Genomic DNA, 17,222 nt, shown 5'->3' with positions numbered 1-17,222 from the left:
CTTTGTGGCTGCGGTAACTAGTGACAACTGGGCACCCAGCTCACGCCTGGGACGCATCCCGGTTCCAAAACGAATCCAATACCTTTTCACCCGTTGCAAAACTCCTCCCATCAATTTATCTTCTTATATAAATTATTAAAATATATTTTAAAACCTAACCTAACCTAAACCCTAACCACACTGCGAACATTATGCCTAACCCTAACCTTAAATATAGACCAAAAAGCAAATGTTTGTTTTCAGGAATTTTTACGACCGAGCCCATTTCGACTTGGTGGCTGTGGTAACTAGTGGAAATCATGAGAGGGGTTGGGAGCGTTTGTAAATCTGTTGTTTAGTCTTGCCTCTACAACATTCCGTTGATGAAAAAATTGTGAACTAAATGGCGCTTATTGACCGTATACAGGTTTACAATACATTTTAAAAGGGAATTTCTCCAAATGGCGGGGAATAACACATTTAATTTCAGACAGGCAAATTATGGGACACCTATTTGTGTGTAAAACTAGGTCGACGTGAATTGGCCAACCCCCGCACGTCTGTAATTGGTCAATTTTAGGAAGTCTGCCTAAAAATCGTAACCTTATTGGTTCTGAGGCCTGTCTACGAGTGTAGCTCCTTAGCAAACGCTAAAACAACCCTTTGAACCTTTCAACCTGCGTGAGATTGAGCTGTTGAGCTAGAAGTTAAACGGAGTTTGTTGTGTACAGCGAGCTTACAATCATAGTGAAATTCACCCAGAACTGGTTGTTTTATGAATTCTGGAGAGGCTTTTCTCCCAAACATAATGTATTAATTTCAACAGTGAAAAATAATATTAGCGAACAACCAAGCTATCAACGAAGCAGATGCTGCGAGGAACGCCAGTAACTCGGGAGGGAGTGTGACAGTTCAGCTTCACGGGAAGGCGGGGGGGACGGTGAGCTGAGACTTGTTGTTGATAAACATACAGTTGCCTCATCCTGTAGCTAGACGACAAGTTTGCATTTTACTTCGTCGCATTTATTCATGAACACAAAGAGGAGGATTCGTGGAAAATATCGCCATTCATTAACAGGATTTAGAAAGCGTGTTCACGCGCAGAAATAGGCATTGAGGAGATGGTTTACATTTCTTCATTGTAGACGTACACTCAACGTTTGCCTCCAATAACCTCTACTAGCCTATATCCAGTGACATGTATGCATTTTGGGGACTTCTTATAGAATATCATGCAGGCACAAATCAGGATGGCAAGTTTTACAAGTTGTCATATTTTGAATGAGTGCTTGAAATAGCCAGGAAAGCAGAAACGTAAAACAATTGTCCAATTGAATGAAGTGATAAATATTATGATTTATACATTTCAGAGATCATTGTAATAATCTATGTTTGTGTGTTTTCAGTATGGTGGTCCCATGTCAGCACCAAAAATATTGAGTGGAAGATGATAAAGATGTCTGTTGAAAAAGAGTCTGTTCCAACCAGAAGTACAAAAGTGGACCCAGCACCACCTCTGCCACCCCAAAAACTCTCAGAATGCGTTGGAAGCTGCAACAATACCACCAAAGTCCCAGAGATCACCCTGGCCAACCCAGATAGCACTGATGGTGCTTCTACCTGCCCCATGCCAGACAGTGGGGCACAAACCAAGCACAGCAGGTCTGCTGACCCCAACGACCAGACAGAGAGTGTTGGAAAGGAGACCATGGTGATTGAGCAGCACCTTAACCCCAAAAATGGCTTGCAGCAACCCAAACAGCAACAGCAGAAACTCTCAAAGCGTCGCAGCACAATGAATGCAGGGTTCAAGCATCCAGCAGGTAAGAGACGACGACGGGCCAACTCTGAGAGTGACTCGGTTCTGCCCACCAACTTCCTGCTGGGAGGAAACATATTTGACCCGCTGAACCTCAACAGTCTGTTGGATGAGGACGTGAACAGGGCCCTGAACGCTGAGACACCCAGGTCCTCCCCGCTGCCTGCCAAGAACCGCGACCCTGTAGAGATCCTCATTCCCAGGGATATCACTGACCCTCTCAACCTTAACTGCGGGATGGGAGGTAGGGGCCTCCTTGTGTCGCCCTTTAAGAGTGGCGGCAGGAGGAGACACCGCCACAGACACCATGGAGGAGGTGGTGGTGGGGGGTCCTCAGTCTCCGGGTTGGACCTGTCAGATTCAGAGAGAAGTGGTGAAGTGACCACCACTGCTTCTTCTCTATCTAACCTGGCATCTGCTAGTGCTGCGTCTGCCTCAGTTTTCGAAGCAGCCAGTGTCCCAGCCATCTTGGACCCACAGGGTGGTGATGGTAACAACATCAACCCCTCTAACTGCAGGGATGAGGCCACGCTCACTGTATCAGCCCCCCAGGCCCAGCCACGAGTCCCGGAAGACTCCTCGGCAGCCACATCCGGAGGCCCGAACCAGCTCACTAGCCGGCCACGCAAACGCAGACGCAACTCTAGTAAAACAGACCCTCCTATGGCCCAATCTACTCCTATGTCCAGGTCAGGGATGGAGGAGAAGGGCCGTGGACCTGGGCCCGGGAGAAACGCACAGTCCTCCTTCCAAACCCCAGTGGTAGGTCCCAGGGGGTCCTCCCAGCAACAGCAGCCCCATAACCAGCACAAACGACAGCAGCATCAAGGCAACAAAAAGAAGTTCCAGTATGGGAACTACAACAAGTACTATGGTTACCGCAACCCAGGCTGTTCCGAGGACCCACGGTTCCGTTGTCTGCGTCCAGAGTGGTTCCAGGGTAAAGCAGTGCTGGACCTGGGCTGCAACACGGGTCACCTGACACTGTGTATTGCTAAGAAGTTGCGGCCCGCACGCATATTGGGGTTGGACATTGACGGGGGTCTGGTGCACGCGGCGCGCCAGAACATCAGACACTACCTGTCAGAGCTGCAGGCCCAGGAGGCCCGGCGAACTGCAGGGGAGGAGGAGAAGACCAATGGGCCGGAAGAGGAAAGGAAGGAAGAGAAGGCAAACAGACAGGAGGAGAGGAAGGAAGGCGCGTCACACTCAGGCGAACAAACACACAAACCAAATGAAAGAGAGCACAGCAGGGCTGAGAATGGAAATGTCGAAAAGCAGGTGAGAAGCGACTGTGTCTCAGTGGAGGCAGCGGATGGTGTGTCGTTGACGCGTTGCGCAGAGAGAAGAGATCAGGAGAGTGGGGCTGAGGAGAAGGACTCTGGAGCGCCTGCTGTTGAACTGGGGACAAGCTCCTTCCCCGTCTCCTTGCATATCTCCAGGGGGCCCATAGCAGCACCCCCACTCCCCAAAACACCCACCATGCCCCCCGGCGACTTCCCCTCCAATGTCTCTTTTATCAAGGTAAGCGTGCGTGCACTTCAGCCTTTGTTTCTTTCCATTTAGTAATCGTTATTCATTATATTAAGAATGAAATGAACAATACTGTGTTGCCTCTACTTCTACGTGACCCTTCAGAGAGAAATATCACACCTTGTTCAGAACTCATCCCCTTGCCCTCCCTCTCCTCCTCAGGGGAACTATGTCTTGGAGAGTGATGCTCTGTTGCTGACCCAGCGACCAGAGTATGACGTCATCCTGTGCTTCAGCGTTACCAAGTGGGTCCACCTGAACTGGGGAGACGGTGGCCTGAAGCGCCTCTTCCACAGAGTGTTCAGACACCTGCGTCCTGGAGGCCTGTTCGTCCTGGAGCCACAGCCTTGGATCACCTATGGCAAGAGGAAGAAACTCACGGTGAGAGAGTGGGCAGTGTTGTAAGGAGCACCAATCGTGTGATCTGTTCCACTGGCCAAATGCACATACAGAATTAGCCATATTGATGATAGCCAAAACAAGAACTCAAACCATTAACAAGTAGCATGTTTCTTTGCAAAATTCCCTTTGAGGATGCGCAGCTGTGTTCAGCTCTGGGGCAGTTCAGGACTCAAGATGACATAATAATATCTCCCTATTTCTTACTGTTACAGGATAGCATCTTTAGGAATTACCACAGCATCCGCCTCAAACCAGAACAGTTCTCCACATATCTGACATCTGAGGTGGGATTCTCCAGCTACGAGTTGATTGGGACTCCTAACAGTTCGTCAAGAGGTAAGTCATTGGTCGATAGGTTACAATATCCATCTGATTTTTTTCTTTTGTCCGTTTTCCCAGTCTAGTACATTTAGTTTCTAAAACAAATGGATTTTTATGTTTTTTTTTCCGCAGGTTTTCAAAGGCCAATCTACTTGTTTCATAAAGGAACATAATCTGCCTGGAAGTCCATTGAGCAGCATAAACCCAAACCACCATGAGACACCTTAATCTCCAGCCTGTAAGCATATATATCTCAACCCCAAACAGACTCCGTCAGCTTTCTACATGCCTGTACATTGATGCTGTGTTGTTTTGAAGGTAAGGAGTCCAAAACATGACGCTAGATTCTATAAAACGACAATCTGATGGCTTCTCCACTCACCGAACTCCACTCCAGATGATGAGAAGCTCTGGGGAAACTCAATCATGACTTTGGACTTTTTGCTCCCAATGCACAGGCTGTGTTCCCTATTTTTGTTACTACTGTTTGTACTCTTGTTCAGTCAAGGAATATATTTGTTTCAGTTGGTTCATCAACATATCCAGAATTTTATTCAGAATGGACTGGCGAAACCCAACTTGAATCCTTTACATAAAGGTTATTTCCATGTTATGTCCAAATGGAACTCATGTAGGGACATTTCTCACACTTTTTAAAATTTTTGAATAGGGTCAGTCTTTATTTTAACACTGTCCTTGAGTTCCTCTGTGTCCTAACTGACTGACTAGGAAAAGCAGTTTGTTTTCAATGTGACTTTGTGGATGAGTGTGTCCTGTCTTCAGTCTGCTCCTGGTCGGATTGCATTCTTCCAGATGTCCTACTTTGTGTCCAGGGAATGTTCCTGCCTCTTTCTATTGGTAGTTGATTCAAGAACAACTGTCAGTCAGGTGGAGTTGGCAATGCTGAGAGGATGATCAATGTTTTTACTTTGGCTATAATAAGAAGGGTCAGTGTTTTGTTTGGTTTTACTCCTGTTCTATTGCTTTTGGTACTTTTTCTTTCTTTCAATGGATTCGTGTCGTGTGTTCAATATGATTTAGTTGCTGCCAACTAATCATATGTAGTCTATTCATGGCCTCCGATTGGACTTTAATTGTTAGTCCATCTCACTTTAACCCAGTCAATTCATAATGTAATGTTGTTTACGCTTTACTCAATTCTTACGCTTAATACTTTGTTTACTATCACCAGCAGATGGGCAAATGCTGGTCTAGTTCTGATTTTGTTGAAATGTTTTAATAAACAAATCAATTGAAATGCAGTCGGTGCTCATTTAGTCATTCCACAGAGGACTTCATCCACAGGCCCTGAACGAGAGTGATTCTCAGTTTGGGCTGACCTGTGACCCACTAGCACCTCCCCTGGTAAGAGGGGAGTGAGGTGACCTCAGAGTTACACACAAGGGAACTTTTTTTGCCATAGACACACACACACACACAAACACACAACAGACAGAATAGATGTGGGAAGGATGTGGTTCTGTAGTACAGGAGATGAACAGTAATGAATAGGCTATTTACAATTGGCATGAATACAATAGCACAGCAGGAGCACTAGTAATGACTGTATAGGCGAGATATGGAAACAATTATCATTAACTACTACCAACAGTAAATGGCAAACACAAGTTACAACAACTCACTTCTGTATGCACTCCATCCCACAAGTCCGCTCACAGGAGTGAAGAGACACTGGCCTGCACAGTCGAAGAGCTGTAAGGTGTCCTGCCCCCTAACAGCATGCCCCTTCGCATCCAATCCGGGCCCACGTCAGAGAGTGTTTGAGAAGCTGGTCTATTGTACCCCTAGACCCCTCGAACTCAACTCTGGACCTCAAAGCCAGTTCCACAGATTTTTTTTCGTTGTTCCTCTCTAATCAGGGACTGAATTAGAGCTGGGACACCAGGTGTGTGTGTGCAATTCCTTATCAGGTAGAACAGAACCAGCAGGCTTCGGACCTTGTAGCGTAAGAGATGAATACCCCTGCCCTAGACTCTCAGGTTCCAGTCATGGGGGATGGGGAGTGGAGTGTGCAGCTTGGAAGTGTTGTGAGATGCTGATAAGTCACTGGCAGGGGATTTGTGACAGGCCCTATTAAGACAATTTGATTGAATACACTGTATATAAAGATTCGATCAATTATTCATTTGTACAAGTTTTTTACTCCTCAAGCCCTTGTAAATTAAGCCCTGATATGGTCAAAGGAATGTACACTAAAGATTTGCTATAAATCTGTTGATATAACTCACCTCTGTATCTGTTTAATTTGCACTGATATGAGAGAATTAACAATCAATAGATTGGCAATTATACAAAGTCCCTGATTTACATGCCATATATGATAAACTGTTTTCTGGAAGTTTGGGCTTATAACTGCCAGGGAGTTTCTCATTTCAATAAGGTTGTCTGAGTCGTGCTATAACATTATTTTGGGAGCTTGTTATACTCATAGGAGAACCCTTTCTGGTTCAAGGGAGAACCCTCTATGGAAAGGGTCCTACATGGAACTCAAATGTGTTCTACCTGGAACTTTTAAGGGTTATTCAAAGGGTTCTCCTATGGGCACAGCCGAAGAACCCTTTATGTTCTAGATAGCACACTTTTTACTGAGTGTACGCATGTTCAAATGGGGAGTTAAATTATTAATTTTCAATTATTTACAGTAAATGTCTTTGGAAACACTGCTACAAAGTTTTTTGCGTCACAAGGCATTTGTGTTGCAAATATGCCATAATAATCTCTAGGTTCTTAGTTGTCTTTCAGTTTAGCTGTCCTTCAGAAAGTACACTGAACAAAAATATAAATGCAACCTGTAAAGTGCTGAATCATGAATCATGAGCTGAAATAAAAGATCCTAGACATTTTTTTTTCATACACACAAAAAGCTTATTTCTCTCAAATTTTATGCACAAATTCATTTACATCCCTGTCAGTGAGCATTTCTCCTTTGCCACAATATTTTGTTACACACACAATGCCACAGACGTCCCAAGGGGGTGTGCAATTGGCATGCTGATTGCATGCATCACCAGAGCTGTTGGCAAATAATTGAATGTTAATTTCTCTACCATAAGCCGCCTCCCACATTGTTTTAGAGAATTTGTCAGTCCGTCCAACCGGCCTCAACCGCAGACCACACGTAACCACGCCAGCCCAGGACCTAGATATCCAACTTCTTCACATGTGGGATGGTCTGAGACCAGCCACCCGGACAGCTGATGAAACTGTGGGTTTGCACAACCAAAGAATATCTGCACAAACTGTCAAAAACCGTCTCAGAAAAGCTTATCGGCGTCCTCATCATCCTCACCAGGGTCTGACTGCAGTTCAGCGCCGTAACTGACTTCAGGGGGGGCTCGCGAGACATTTACAAAAATATATATATATATATATATTTTTAAACCTTTTTTCTCCCCAATTTCATGGTATCCAATTGGTAGTTATAGTCTTGTCCCATCGCTGCAACTCCTGTACGGATTCAGGAGAGGCAAAGGACGAGAGCCGTGCATCCTCCGAAACACGACCCAGCCAAACTGCACTGCTTCTTGACACAATGCCCGCTTAACCTGGAAGCCAGTTGCACCAATGTGTCGGAAGAAACACTGTACACCCGGTGACCGGAGTCACTAGAGCGCGATAGGATAAGGAAATCTCGGCCTGGGAAAACTCTATCCTAACCCAGACGATGCTGAGCCAATTGTGTGCCGCCTCATAGGTCTCCCTGTCACTGCCAGCTGTGACACAGCCTGGATTGAACTCGGGTCTGTAGTGACACTTCAAGCACTGCGATTCAGTGCCTTAGACCGCTGCCCCACTCAGGAAGACCCAGCAAATTGATTTGAACAAACAATTGGTCCCCCAAGAAATCTGACCATCAATTGATTTTCAATATCCCGATTGTGCCCTTGAGCCAAAAAGTTTGCCCACCTCTGCTCTATATAATACTGTACACTTTCTTGAAATTGTTCTGGATTTGTGGACTGTGAAAATATCGTTGGTGGCATGTCTGGTGGGGTAAGTGTGGTTGTCAGAGCTGTGTGTAAGTTGACTATGCAAACAATTAGGAATTTTCAACACATTGTTTTTTATAAAAAAGTGATGCAGTTAGTCACTCCTCAACTCTTAGCCAAGAGACACTGGCATGCACAGTATTTATATTAGCCCTCTGATTACAATGCAGAGAAAGATGTTCCGCTCTGTTCTGGGCCAGCTGCAGTTTAACTAGGTATTTTTTGCAGCACTCAACCACATGACTGAACAATAATCAAGATAAGACAAAACTAGAGGCTGCAGGACTTGCTTCTTGAAGTGTGGTGGCAAAAAAGCAGAGCGTCTCTTTATTATGGACAGACCTCTCCCCATCTTCACAACCGTTGAATCTATATGTTTTGACCATGACAGTTTACAATCTAAGGTAACACCAAGTAATTTAGTTTACTCAACTTTTTCAACAGCCATACCATTCATTACCTGATCCTGCTGAGGTCGAGAACTTACGTAATGATTTGTACCAAATACAATGCTCTTAGTTATAGAGATATACAGGACCAGTTTACTGGCCACCTTTTCCAAAATGGACTGCAACTCTTTGTTAAGGGTTTCAGTGACTTTGTTAGCTGTGGTTGTTGAAGTGCATATACGATTGAATCATCAGCATACCAAGACACACATGCTTTGTCGTTGGCAAAAATAGAAAAGAATCAAGGGCATAGAAAGCTGCCCTGTGGTACACCACACCCTACATGTTTGACATTAGAGTGGCTTCCATTAAAGAAAACTCTGAGTTTTATTAGATACATTGCTTTGGGTGCCGTGGGGTCGAGCGTAGGGAGATTATCATGGGGGAACTGGTGGCTCAGTTTATCCGCAGCCAGCAGAAGCAACAGGCTCTCCAGGAGCAAGCGCTGGAGGAGCAGCACCAACAAAAACTCAGACTGGTAGCGGAGGTAGCCCAGTTGAAGGGTGATATGGCTCAGGAGTCTAGCCCGAATCAGTTCCTGGTCAAGCTAATGGAGAAAGATAACGTGAAGACATATTTGTGCACCTTCGAGAGGACGGAAGGCCCAGAAGGCTTACTTCGACTTGAACGCCTACCAGGCAGCGAATTATGAAGGACTGAAACGTGAGATCTGGCTCTCGTGCGCGAGGTACCCTAAGCATTGACTGGGTTCTCCCCCTTTCTGCTCCTGTATGGCCATCGGCCCTGTGGACTGTTGGACCTAGCCAAGGAAGTCAGGGAGGATAAACCGACCCCCCTTTGCAGCGTGGTAGAACACGTGGAGGAGATGAGAGAGAAGATGAAGGTGATTTGGCCAGTTGTGAAGGAGCACATGGCCCATGCGCAATGCGCCCAGGAGCGCGTATACAACCGAGGTGCCCAACCTGGAGAGTTCCACCCGGGTGAGAACGTCCTGGTCCTGAACCCCACAACGGAAAGCAAATTCCTGGCTATGTGGTATGGGACCTATGACATCATCGAGCGGGTAGGTGACGTCAATTATAGATGTGGTATAGCCCCTATACCACTACCGGGTTCTTCCTTTCGGGCTCCACGGGGCCCCAGCGATCTTTCAGCAACTCATGGACCGCATCCTGCGCCCGCACCGTGAGTACGCTGCTGCTTATTTGGATGATATAATCATGCACAGTGACAGTTGGGAGTCTTATCTCTGTAGGTTACAGGTAGTGGTGGATGCGCTAAGTGATGCGGGGATGATTGCAAACCTCCACAAGTGCAAGCTGAGCTATGCCGAGGCGGAGTACCTGGGCTATCGTATCAGGTGGTGCAATATGAAGCCCCAAGAAAAGAAAATGGATGCCATTAGGGAATGGCTGGTCCCACTAACCAAGAAGCAGGTGAAGTCGTTCCTGGCGTTAGCAGGCTAATATAGTTGATTTGTACCTAACTTTGCCGCAATACCTTCTCTTCTCACAGACATAACGAAGGCATGCCTACCCCAGACGATGCGATGGACGGAGGACACAGAGGCAATGTTCCAGGCCCTGAAGGATGCGCGATGTTCGCACCCGGTACTCATCACCCCGGACTTCTCAAAAAACCTCCTGGTCCACACAGACACGTCCGACACAAGGGTAGGGGCCGTCTTGTCTCAAGAGCAGGAAGGCGGGCAGCACCCCATCAGCAGGAAGCTCCTCCTGAGGGAGTAGAAGTACTCGATTGTCGAGAAGGAGTGCCTCGCCGTGAAGTGGGCGCTGGACACCGTCAAGTAGTACCTCCTAGGGAGAAAGATCATCCTGATCACTGACCATGCCCCACTTGTGTGGATGGCAAGAGGTAAGGACACAAATGACCGCATCACCTGCTGGTTCCTGTCATTACAGCGATTCTCTTTCTCTGTCATCCAAAGGTCTAGGGTCCAGCATGGCAATGCGGACACCCTCTCCAGGAGGGATGTAAACCTAGCCCTGAGCACGCCTCCTTCCCGGTCAGGGCTAAGGGGCCAAGGGGGTGGTATCCTGGGATGTCTACCCCGGGGGTTGGTGATAGAGGGGAGGTATGTGCCGCGACGTTGAGTCCCTCTGCTGGGAGTACACGGGCTTTGCACCCTGACGCTGATGGACCCAAGTTAAGGTAATTAGGGGAGAGTGCCTACCAGCCGTGCAGGCCACATAAAGGGAGTACCATGGCACACCGCGAGGAGGACAAAGAGAGAGGCAAGGAGTGAGCCTCCAGAGGGGAACGAAGCTCCCGGAGGCATGGAGCCGAACAGGTGAAGAAGGACAGAGCCAACCCTGAGTTATTTTGGTGTTGTGTTTATTTTTGTTGCCTAGTAAAGTTGTGTTTTCTGACTAGAACCACCCTGTCTCTGTGTCCATCTCTGCACACTCAACCCAACACCCAACGGTTTAACACAATATGTTTTCTCAACAACAGGTTATGGTCAATAATATCAAAGGCTGCACTGAAATCTAACAGTACATCACCCACAATCTTCTTCTTATAAATTTCCTTTAACCAATCATCAGTAATTTGTGTCCGTGCAATACATGTTGAGTGCCCTTCTTCATAAGCATGCTGAAAGTCTGTTGTCCTTTTGTTTTCAGATGAAATAGCTTTGTATTTGGTCAAATGCCATTTTTTTGTGTTTGACCAGCAAGCTGATAGGTCTGCTGTTAGAACAGTCCGCTTTACCAGTCTTAGGTTGTGCAATGAGTTTGACTTCCCTTCAGGCCTGAGGACAAACACTTTCCTCTAAACTCAGATTAAAGACATGGCAGAAAGGAGTGGCCATAGTCAGCTACCATCTTCAGTATCTTTCCATCTAAGTTGTCAATGCCGGGAGTTGTGTCACAGTTGATAACAACACTAGCAACAAAGCTATAAAAATAGATTTGATCCCTTAAAATGATATTTCCAGATTTAAGAAAATAATGTCAGCCTAAACTGTAATAACATGGACTGCTTCCATGTATTTGATCTTGAACTCAGTCACCTCCTACTTGGATAAAACAATAGGGAACCTATGAACCATACGGAGGAGTGCATGTGCTTTGCAGATATACCTGTACCTGGGTTCTAAGACTGGTTGGGGCAAACATTTTAGGAAGCCCCGGTTTTAAGTCCTGGTGAAAGCAGAGATTGTATGTAAAAAGAGGCTTTATGTGGCACAGTACAGTATGTGTCTGGTGATGTCATGGTGCCCTCCTACTTTGCCGAAAATAGGACAATTCAAATTTTCTAGGAAAAAAACAGACATATGTGGAAAGGTGGGCTGCAAAGTCTTCTGAATTAGGAGTTTCAAGTTTTTATGGGTGGCACTGTCAGCCCTGACAACTCCTATGGGGTTTCTGGTTTTAGGAAGGGATTGCTGACTGATTTACAGTCATTAAAAAAGGTGACAGGGCGACACTGTTTCGACACTGGGCGACGTTGATGCCCTGATAAAGAAATACCAGAGCATCCAAAATGTTAGTGAAGCTGGTTCCTCCTGCATGCTAACATCTAAGAGCATCCAAAATGTTAGTGAAGCTGGTTCCTCCGGCACGCTAACATCTAAGAGCATCCAAAATGTTAGTGAAGCTGGTTCCGCCTCCACGCTAACATCTGAGAGCATCCAAAATGTTAGTGAAGCTGGTTCCTCCTGCATGCTAACATCTAAGAGCATCCAAAATGTTAGTGAAGCTGGTTCCGCCTGCACGCTAACATCTAAGAGCATCCAAAATGTTAGTGAAGCTGGTTCCGCCTGCACGCTAACATCTAAGAGCATCCAAAATGTTAGTGAAGCTGGTTCCTCCTGCACGCTAACATCTAAGAGCATCCAAAATGTTAGTGAAGCTGGTTCCTCCTGCACGCTAACATCTAAGAGCATCCAAAATGTTAGTGAAGCTGGTTCCTCCTGCACGCTAACATCTAAGAGCATCCAAAATGTTAGTGAAGCTGGTTCCGTCTGCACGCTAACATCTAAGAGCATCCAAAATGTTAGTGAAGCTGGTTCCGCCTGCACGCTAACATCTAAGAGCATCCAAAATGTTAGTGAAGCTGGTTCCTCCTGCACGCTAACATCTAAGAGCATCCAAAATGTTAGTGAAGCTGGTTCCGCCTGCACGCTAACATCTAAGAGCATCCAAAATGTTAGTGAAGCTGGTTCCTCCTGCACGCTAACATCTAAGAGCATCCAAAATGTTAGTGAAGCTGGTTCCTCCTGTACGCTAACATCTAAGAGCATCCAAAATGTTAGTGAAGCTGGTTCCTCCTGCACGCTAACATCTAAGAGCATCCAAAATGTTAGTGAAGCTGGTTCCTCCGGCACGCTAACATCTAAGAGCATCCAAAATGTTAGTGAAGCTGGTTCCGCCTCCACGCTAACATCTGAGAGCATCCAAAATGTTAGTGAAGCTGGTTCCTCCTGCACGCTAACATCTAAGAGCATCCAAAATGTTAGTGAAGCTGGTTCCTCCGGCACGCTAACATCTAAGAGCATCCAAAATGTTAGTGAAGCTGGTTCCTCCGGCACGCTAACATCTAAGAGCATCCAAAATGTTAATGAAGCTGGTTCCGCCTGCACGCTAACATCTGAGAGCATCCAAAATGTTACTGAAGCTGGTTCCTCCTGCACGCTAACATCTAAGAGCATCCAAAATGTTAGTGAAGCTGGTTCCGCCTGCACGCTAACATCTAAGAGCATCCAAAATGTTAGTGAAGCTGGTTTCGTCTGCACGCTAACATCTAAGAGCATCCAAAATGTTAGTGAAGCTGGCTCCTCCTGCACGCTAACACCTAAGAGCATCCAAAATATTAGTGAAGCTGGTTCCTCCGGCACGCTAACATCTAAGAGCATCCAAAATGTTAGTGAAAGCTGGTTCCGCCTGCACGCTAACATCTGAGAGCATCCAAAATGTTAGTGAAGCTGGTTCCTCCTGCACGCTAACATCTAAGAGCATCCAAAATGTTAGTGAAGCTGGTTCCGCCTGCAAGCTAACATCTAAGAGTATCCAAAATGTTAGTGAAGCTGGTTCCTCCTGCACGCTAACATCTAAGAGCATCCAAAATGTTAGTGAAGCTGGTTCCTCCTGCACGCTAACATCTAAGAGCATCCAAAATGTTAGTGAAGCTGGTTTCTCCACGCTAACATCTAAGAGCATCCAAAATGTTAGTGAAGCTGCACGCTAACATCTAAGAGCATCCAAAATGTTAGTGAAGCTGGCTCCTCCTGCACGCTAACACCTAAGTGAAGCATCATCTAAAATCCAAAATGTTAGTGAAGCTGGTTCCTCCTGCACGCTAACATCTAAGAGCATCCAAAATATTAGTGAAGCTGGTTCCACCTGCATGCTAACATCTGAGAGCATCCAAAATATTAGTGAAGCTGGGTCCTCCTGCACGCTAACACCTATGATCATCCAAAAACTCCCCTGCCAGGAGTTTCAAACATCAGCAATGCAAGTAGTGAGTGAAGTTCTTGCCAAAAAAGTCAGTGGTTTGAGCTTTCCAAATGCAGTTGTTCAGTCTGAGTTAACTGTATCAAGTCAAACAATGTCTGACATTGTAAAGACAATCTAAGTGCCCCAGAGACGACTAATATTATTAGACACACTTCCCGCCTGTTCCGTAGGAGGCACAGAAGGACCAATGTGCGGAGGTGCAGGAGAGGGGGTAGAAAGAGACATTATAGCACGCCATTCCCCATGCAGTAGGCTAGAGTTTTTCTCTTCCCCTGTATGTTGTCACTTTGTTGTAGTTCATTATAGTACCACTGGGTGGCATAATATTCCATGAAATGGGATTACTTAAATGTTCTGCAATTTTCTTCTCAGGCTCCAACCCAAACCAGAAGACAAGAAATGGGGTTAAATAGTGAGACATGGTCAGATCATCAAAACCTCAAAAACAACAAGTAGCCTAATCTAATACGGTCATGACAAATGACCTTATTTAGAATTCCACAGTTGAAGTTTGAGTATTTGCACTACTGCAAAGTTGCCGATATGAAGTGTTGCATGTGAAGAAGAAAAGTCCTGACATCCCTGCTTGTGATATCTTTTTGTAACCTAGTCCAAGTCACAGCTGTGAGATTGACCAACTATCTGAAATAAATGTGATCCCCCTGCAGCATCCTCGTGGTCCACATGTTCCTCCTGGGTGCCATTCAGCTGACCAGAGCCTGTCCTTGGCCTACTTTGAGTCAGACTGAGGCAGCTGTAGGGCCAGCAGAGCACTCTTGTCTTAAGGAAGGAGGGACAGGAGGATGAAGACTGCATACTTCTTGGTGAGTGTTTTTCTCCGTTCTTCGCTTCTGTACACAGCATTGGGAAGTGGTTTTGCTACAGCAATGCATGTCTGTCAGTGTGTCTCCTTTGTTCTCCCGTGTTTCCGTCTGTTATTCCACTTAGTGTAAATCTTCTGTCTCTGTTGATTGTTGGTGTGTGTCCCGCTGTATGTTGTTAAAAAGAGCAGGAGATGAGTAGTTAGAGACTAGTCATTTGGTAGTTGGACTAACTACGTCCACAAATGTGTGCGAGAGAGAGAGGGAGGGAGAGAGATAAATGGCATCCAAGCTTGTGTTTGTATCTGTTTTCTGTGTGAGGAGGATATAACATTTTGTCATTATTCACACACACTAGTTCTGCACACGGTACTTTCTCTCGGTCGCGCTTTGTAAAGTCTTGTCGCAATAATGATTTTTATATGTGGTTTGTTGAGGAGGCATAAGTACTGTAGTTTAGAACATGAACGTTCACAAAGTTGTGTTAAGCCAGTAGTGGTGCGTTGTGTGTGTGTGTGTGTGTGTGTGTGTGTGTGTGTGTGTGTGTGTGTGTGTGTGTGTGTGTGTGTGTGTGTGTGTGTGTGTGTGTGTGTGTGTGTGTGTGTCGGTCTGTAAACCCTCAGTGCCACAATAGGGTGGGGTTATGCAATGTAGTAAACGGGTCAGCTTTTTCAGGTCACCTCCTGGCTGGAATACTGTTAATTAACACAGGTTGAAGTTCCAGATCAGTTGTTGTCCATGCTGATCTACTGAGTCTCTTCCGTGGGCTCTGGAACCCTCTGGAACTATCTGCCTCTCCCTCAGGGGAGCCATGAGTCCAGAACACTACCGGTAGCTTGGTTCAGGTTCTGTAGGTGGATGGTTGCCCGGATGGGGGATTTTGTATGACACAGGGATTTGAGCCTTCCTATGCACACTGTTCCGGTATGCTGCTTGGTGCTTTTTAACGTATTCATGTCTGTGTGTGTGTATAAATACGCGTATGCCTGCATGTACATGCATAGCTATGGGTATGGGTGTGTGTTGTATTTGTTGTAGATTGGATCTATGCCTCTCTCCACCCCAGGGAATAAGTGTGTGTTCATCATTTAGAATTGCTTTATTACTGCACCATTGGTCCTGCTTTGTGGGGAGCTGGCAGGGGGAGGGGGGGGTATGCTGCTTTTGTACAATTACCGAGCTGATGATGCAAAGACAAGGATGCACACATTCCCCCCGTAAACCAGACTGTAGTGGTGCAGTCCATGCTCTTAAAGGCAAAGTGTTCCCCTAAGATGCACAAATGATAGTATTCATTTTACTGCAATGCATTAACAAGGGTTCCAGGCCCAATTCACTGCATTGGAATCAATCAGTCACAGAAAATACACCACATTTTGCACAACACCAGTTAACTGTAAAATAACTGAAACATATAGCCACAGAGAGTGAACTATGAGGATGGATATGGCTTTATACCAAAAGAAACCTCTGTGTATGATTATGTCTCATTTAAAATCCTTATCCCGCTCCTCCTCTCACTGTCTCTCGTGTGACATATGCACACCCACACCCACACGCACACATGCACACGCACGCACACACACATAGATACAATCATTCACATAGACCTCAGCACCACAGCAATGGCCACCTGACAACAACAACCCTTCCTATTGCCACGGCAACAACTGCACCATTGCTAAGGCAACAGCTGCAGAGCACCACAACAACCAGAAAACATTTTTCTCCTTCTCTCTTCCTTCAGAATGTGTGATCTTGTTTTTGGGGTTGGGTTGTTTGTGTCAGTCTGATTGTCGTATGTGTTTCCGTTTTCTGTGATGCATATGTAATTCGCACTCTCTCCCCCACTACACATTTTATTTCGGTCTAATTCCTTCTGTCTTCACACCACACACTCACTCTCTCTCCTTCACTGTCCCCTCCCTCGGCTCTGCCTCTCCATCCTCTGCTGTTTCACTGTCTAATCTCTATTTCTCTCTCTCTCTCTTTCTCTCGCAGAGCGAATCTCCCCTTTTTCCCATATCGCCTCTCCTTTCTACCTCCTTCCCCCCTCTGTCCATCTCCTTTCATATTCATCCCTTCTTCTCCTCTTTCCTTCCTCTCTCCCTCCTCTCCTCTTTGCCTCTTGCTTAAAAATATAGACGCGTTCCCCCTCTCCCTCTCTCTCATACAGATTCTGAGCCCACCCTCTCTCGCTCTCTCTCTCTCTCTCTCTCGCTCTCTTTCTTTTTCTCTCTCTTTCCCTCTGTCCCTCCCCCTCCCTCTTTACGTTTCCCCCTCCCTCCATCCTGTCTTTCCCTCGCTGGTTCAGTTAGTCAGAAAAGAGATCCACGGAAGAAAAGAAAAGGGGGGGAAAGGCAGGACGAGAGAGAGCAGGAGTGGGGCAGGCTGGGGCGAGGGGTGTGGGGTCTCAGCCCTCTGTTGTGGGGGGGTGGGGTGTG

The 17,222-nt window shown here is 46.2% G+C and overlaps 1 protein-coding gene across 2 annotated transcripts; it reads left to right on the top strand.

The window, feature by feature from the left end:
• Window positions 1-641: 641 nt before the first annotated feature.
• Window positions 642-5,316, top strand: LOC135550376 (7SK snRNA methylphosphate capping enzyme-like). Of its 2 annotated transcripts, XR_010457106.1 has the most exons (6): window positions 642-919; window positions 1,386-3,322; window positions 3,494-3,712; window positions 3,946-4,069; window positions 4,187-4,292; window positions 4,373-5,316. XR_010457106.1 is itself a non-coding variant. In XM_064981106.1 (5 exons), the coding sequence occupies exons 2-5, from the start codon at window positions 1,427-1,429 to the stop codon at window positions 4,225-4,227; spliced, it is 2,280 nt and encodes a 759-aa protein (XP_064837178.1). In that variant the 5' UTR covers window positions 642-919; window positions 1,386-1,426; the 3' UTR covers window positions 4,228-5,316. The 2 variants fall into 2 exon arrangements, 1 of the variants encoding a protein (XP_064837178.1); XM_064981106.1 differs by having other exon boundaries at window positions 4,187-5,316.
• The last annotated feature ends 11,906 nt before the right edge of the window (window positions 5,317-17,222 follow it).

The sequence above is a fragment of the Oncorhynchus masou genome, chromosome 12 (assembly GCF_036934945.1).
Source record: "Oncorhynchus masou masou isolate Uvic2021 chromosome 12, UVic_Omas_1.1, whole genome shotgun sequence".
NCBI lineage: Eukaryota > Metazoa > Chordata > Actinopteri > Salmoniformes > Salmonidae > Oncorhynchus > Oncorhynchus masou.
This window is presented reverse-complemented; position numbering and strand designations above follow the sequence as displayed.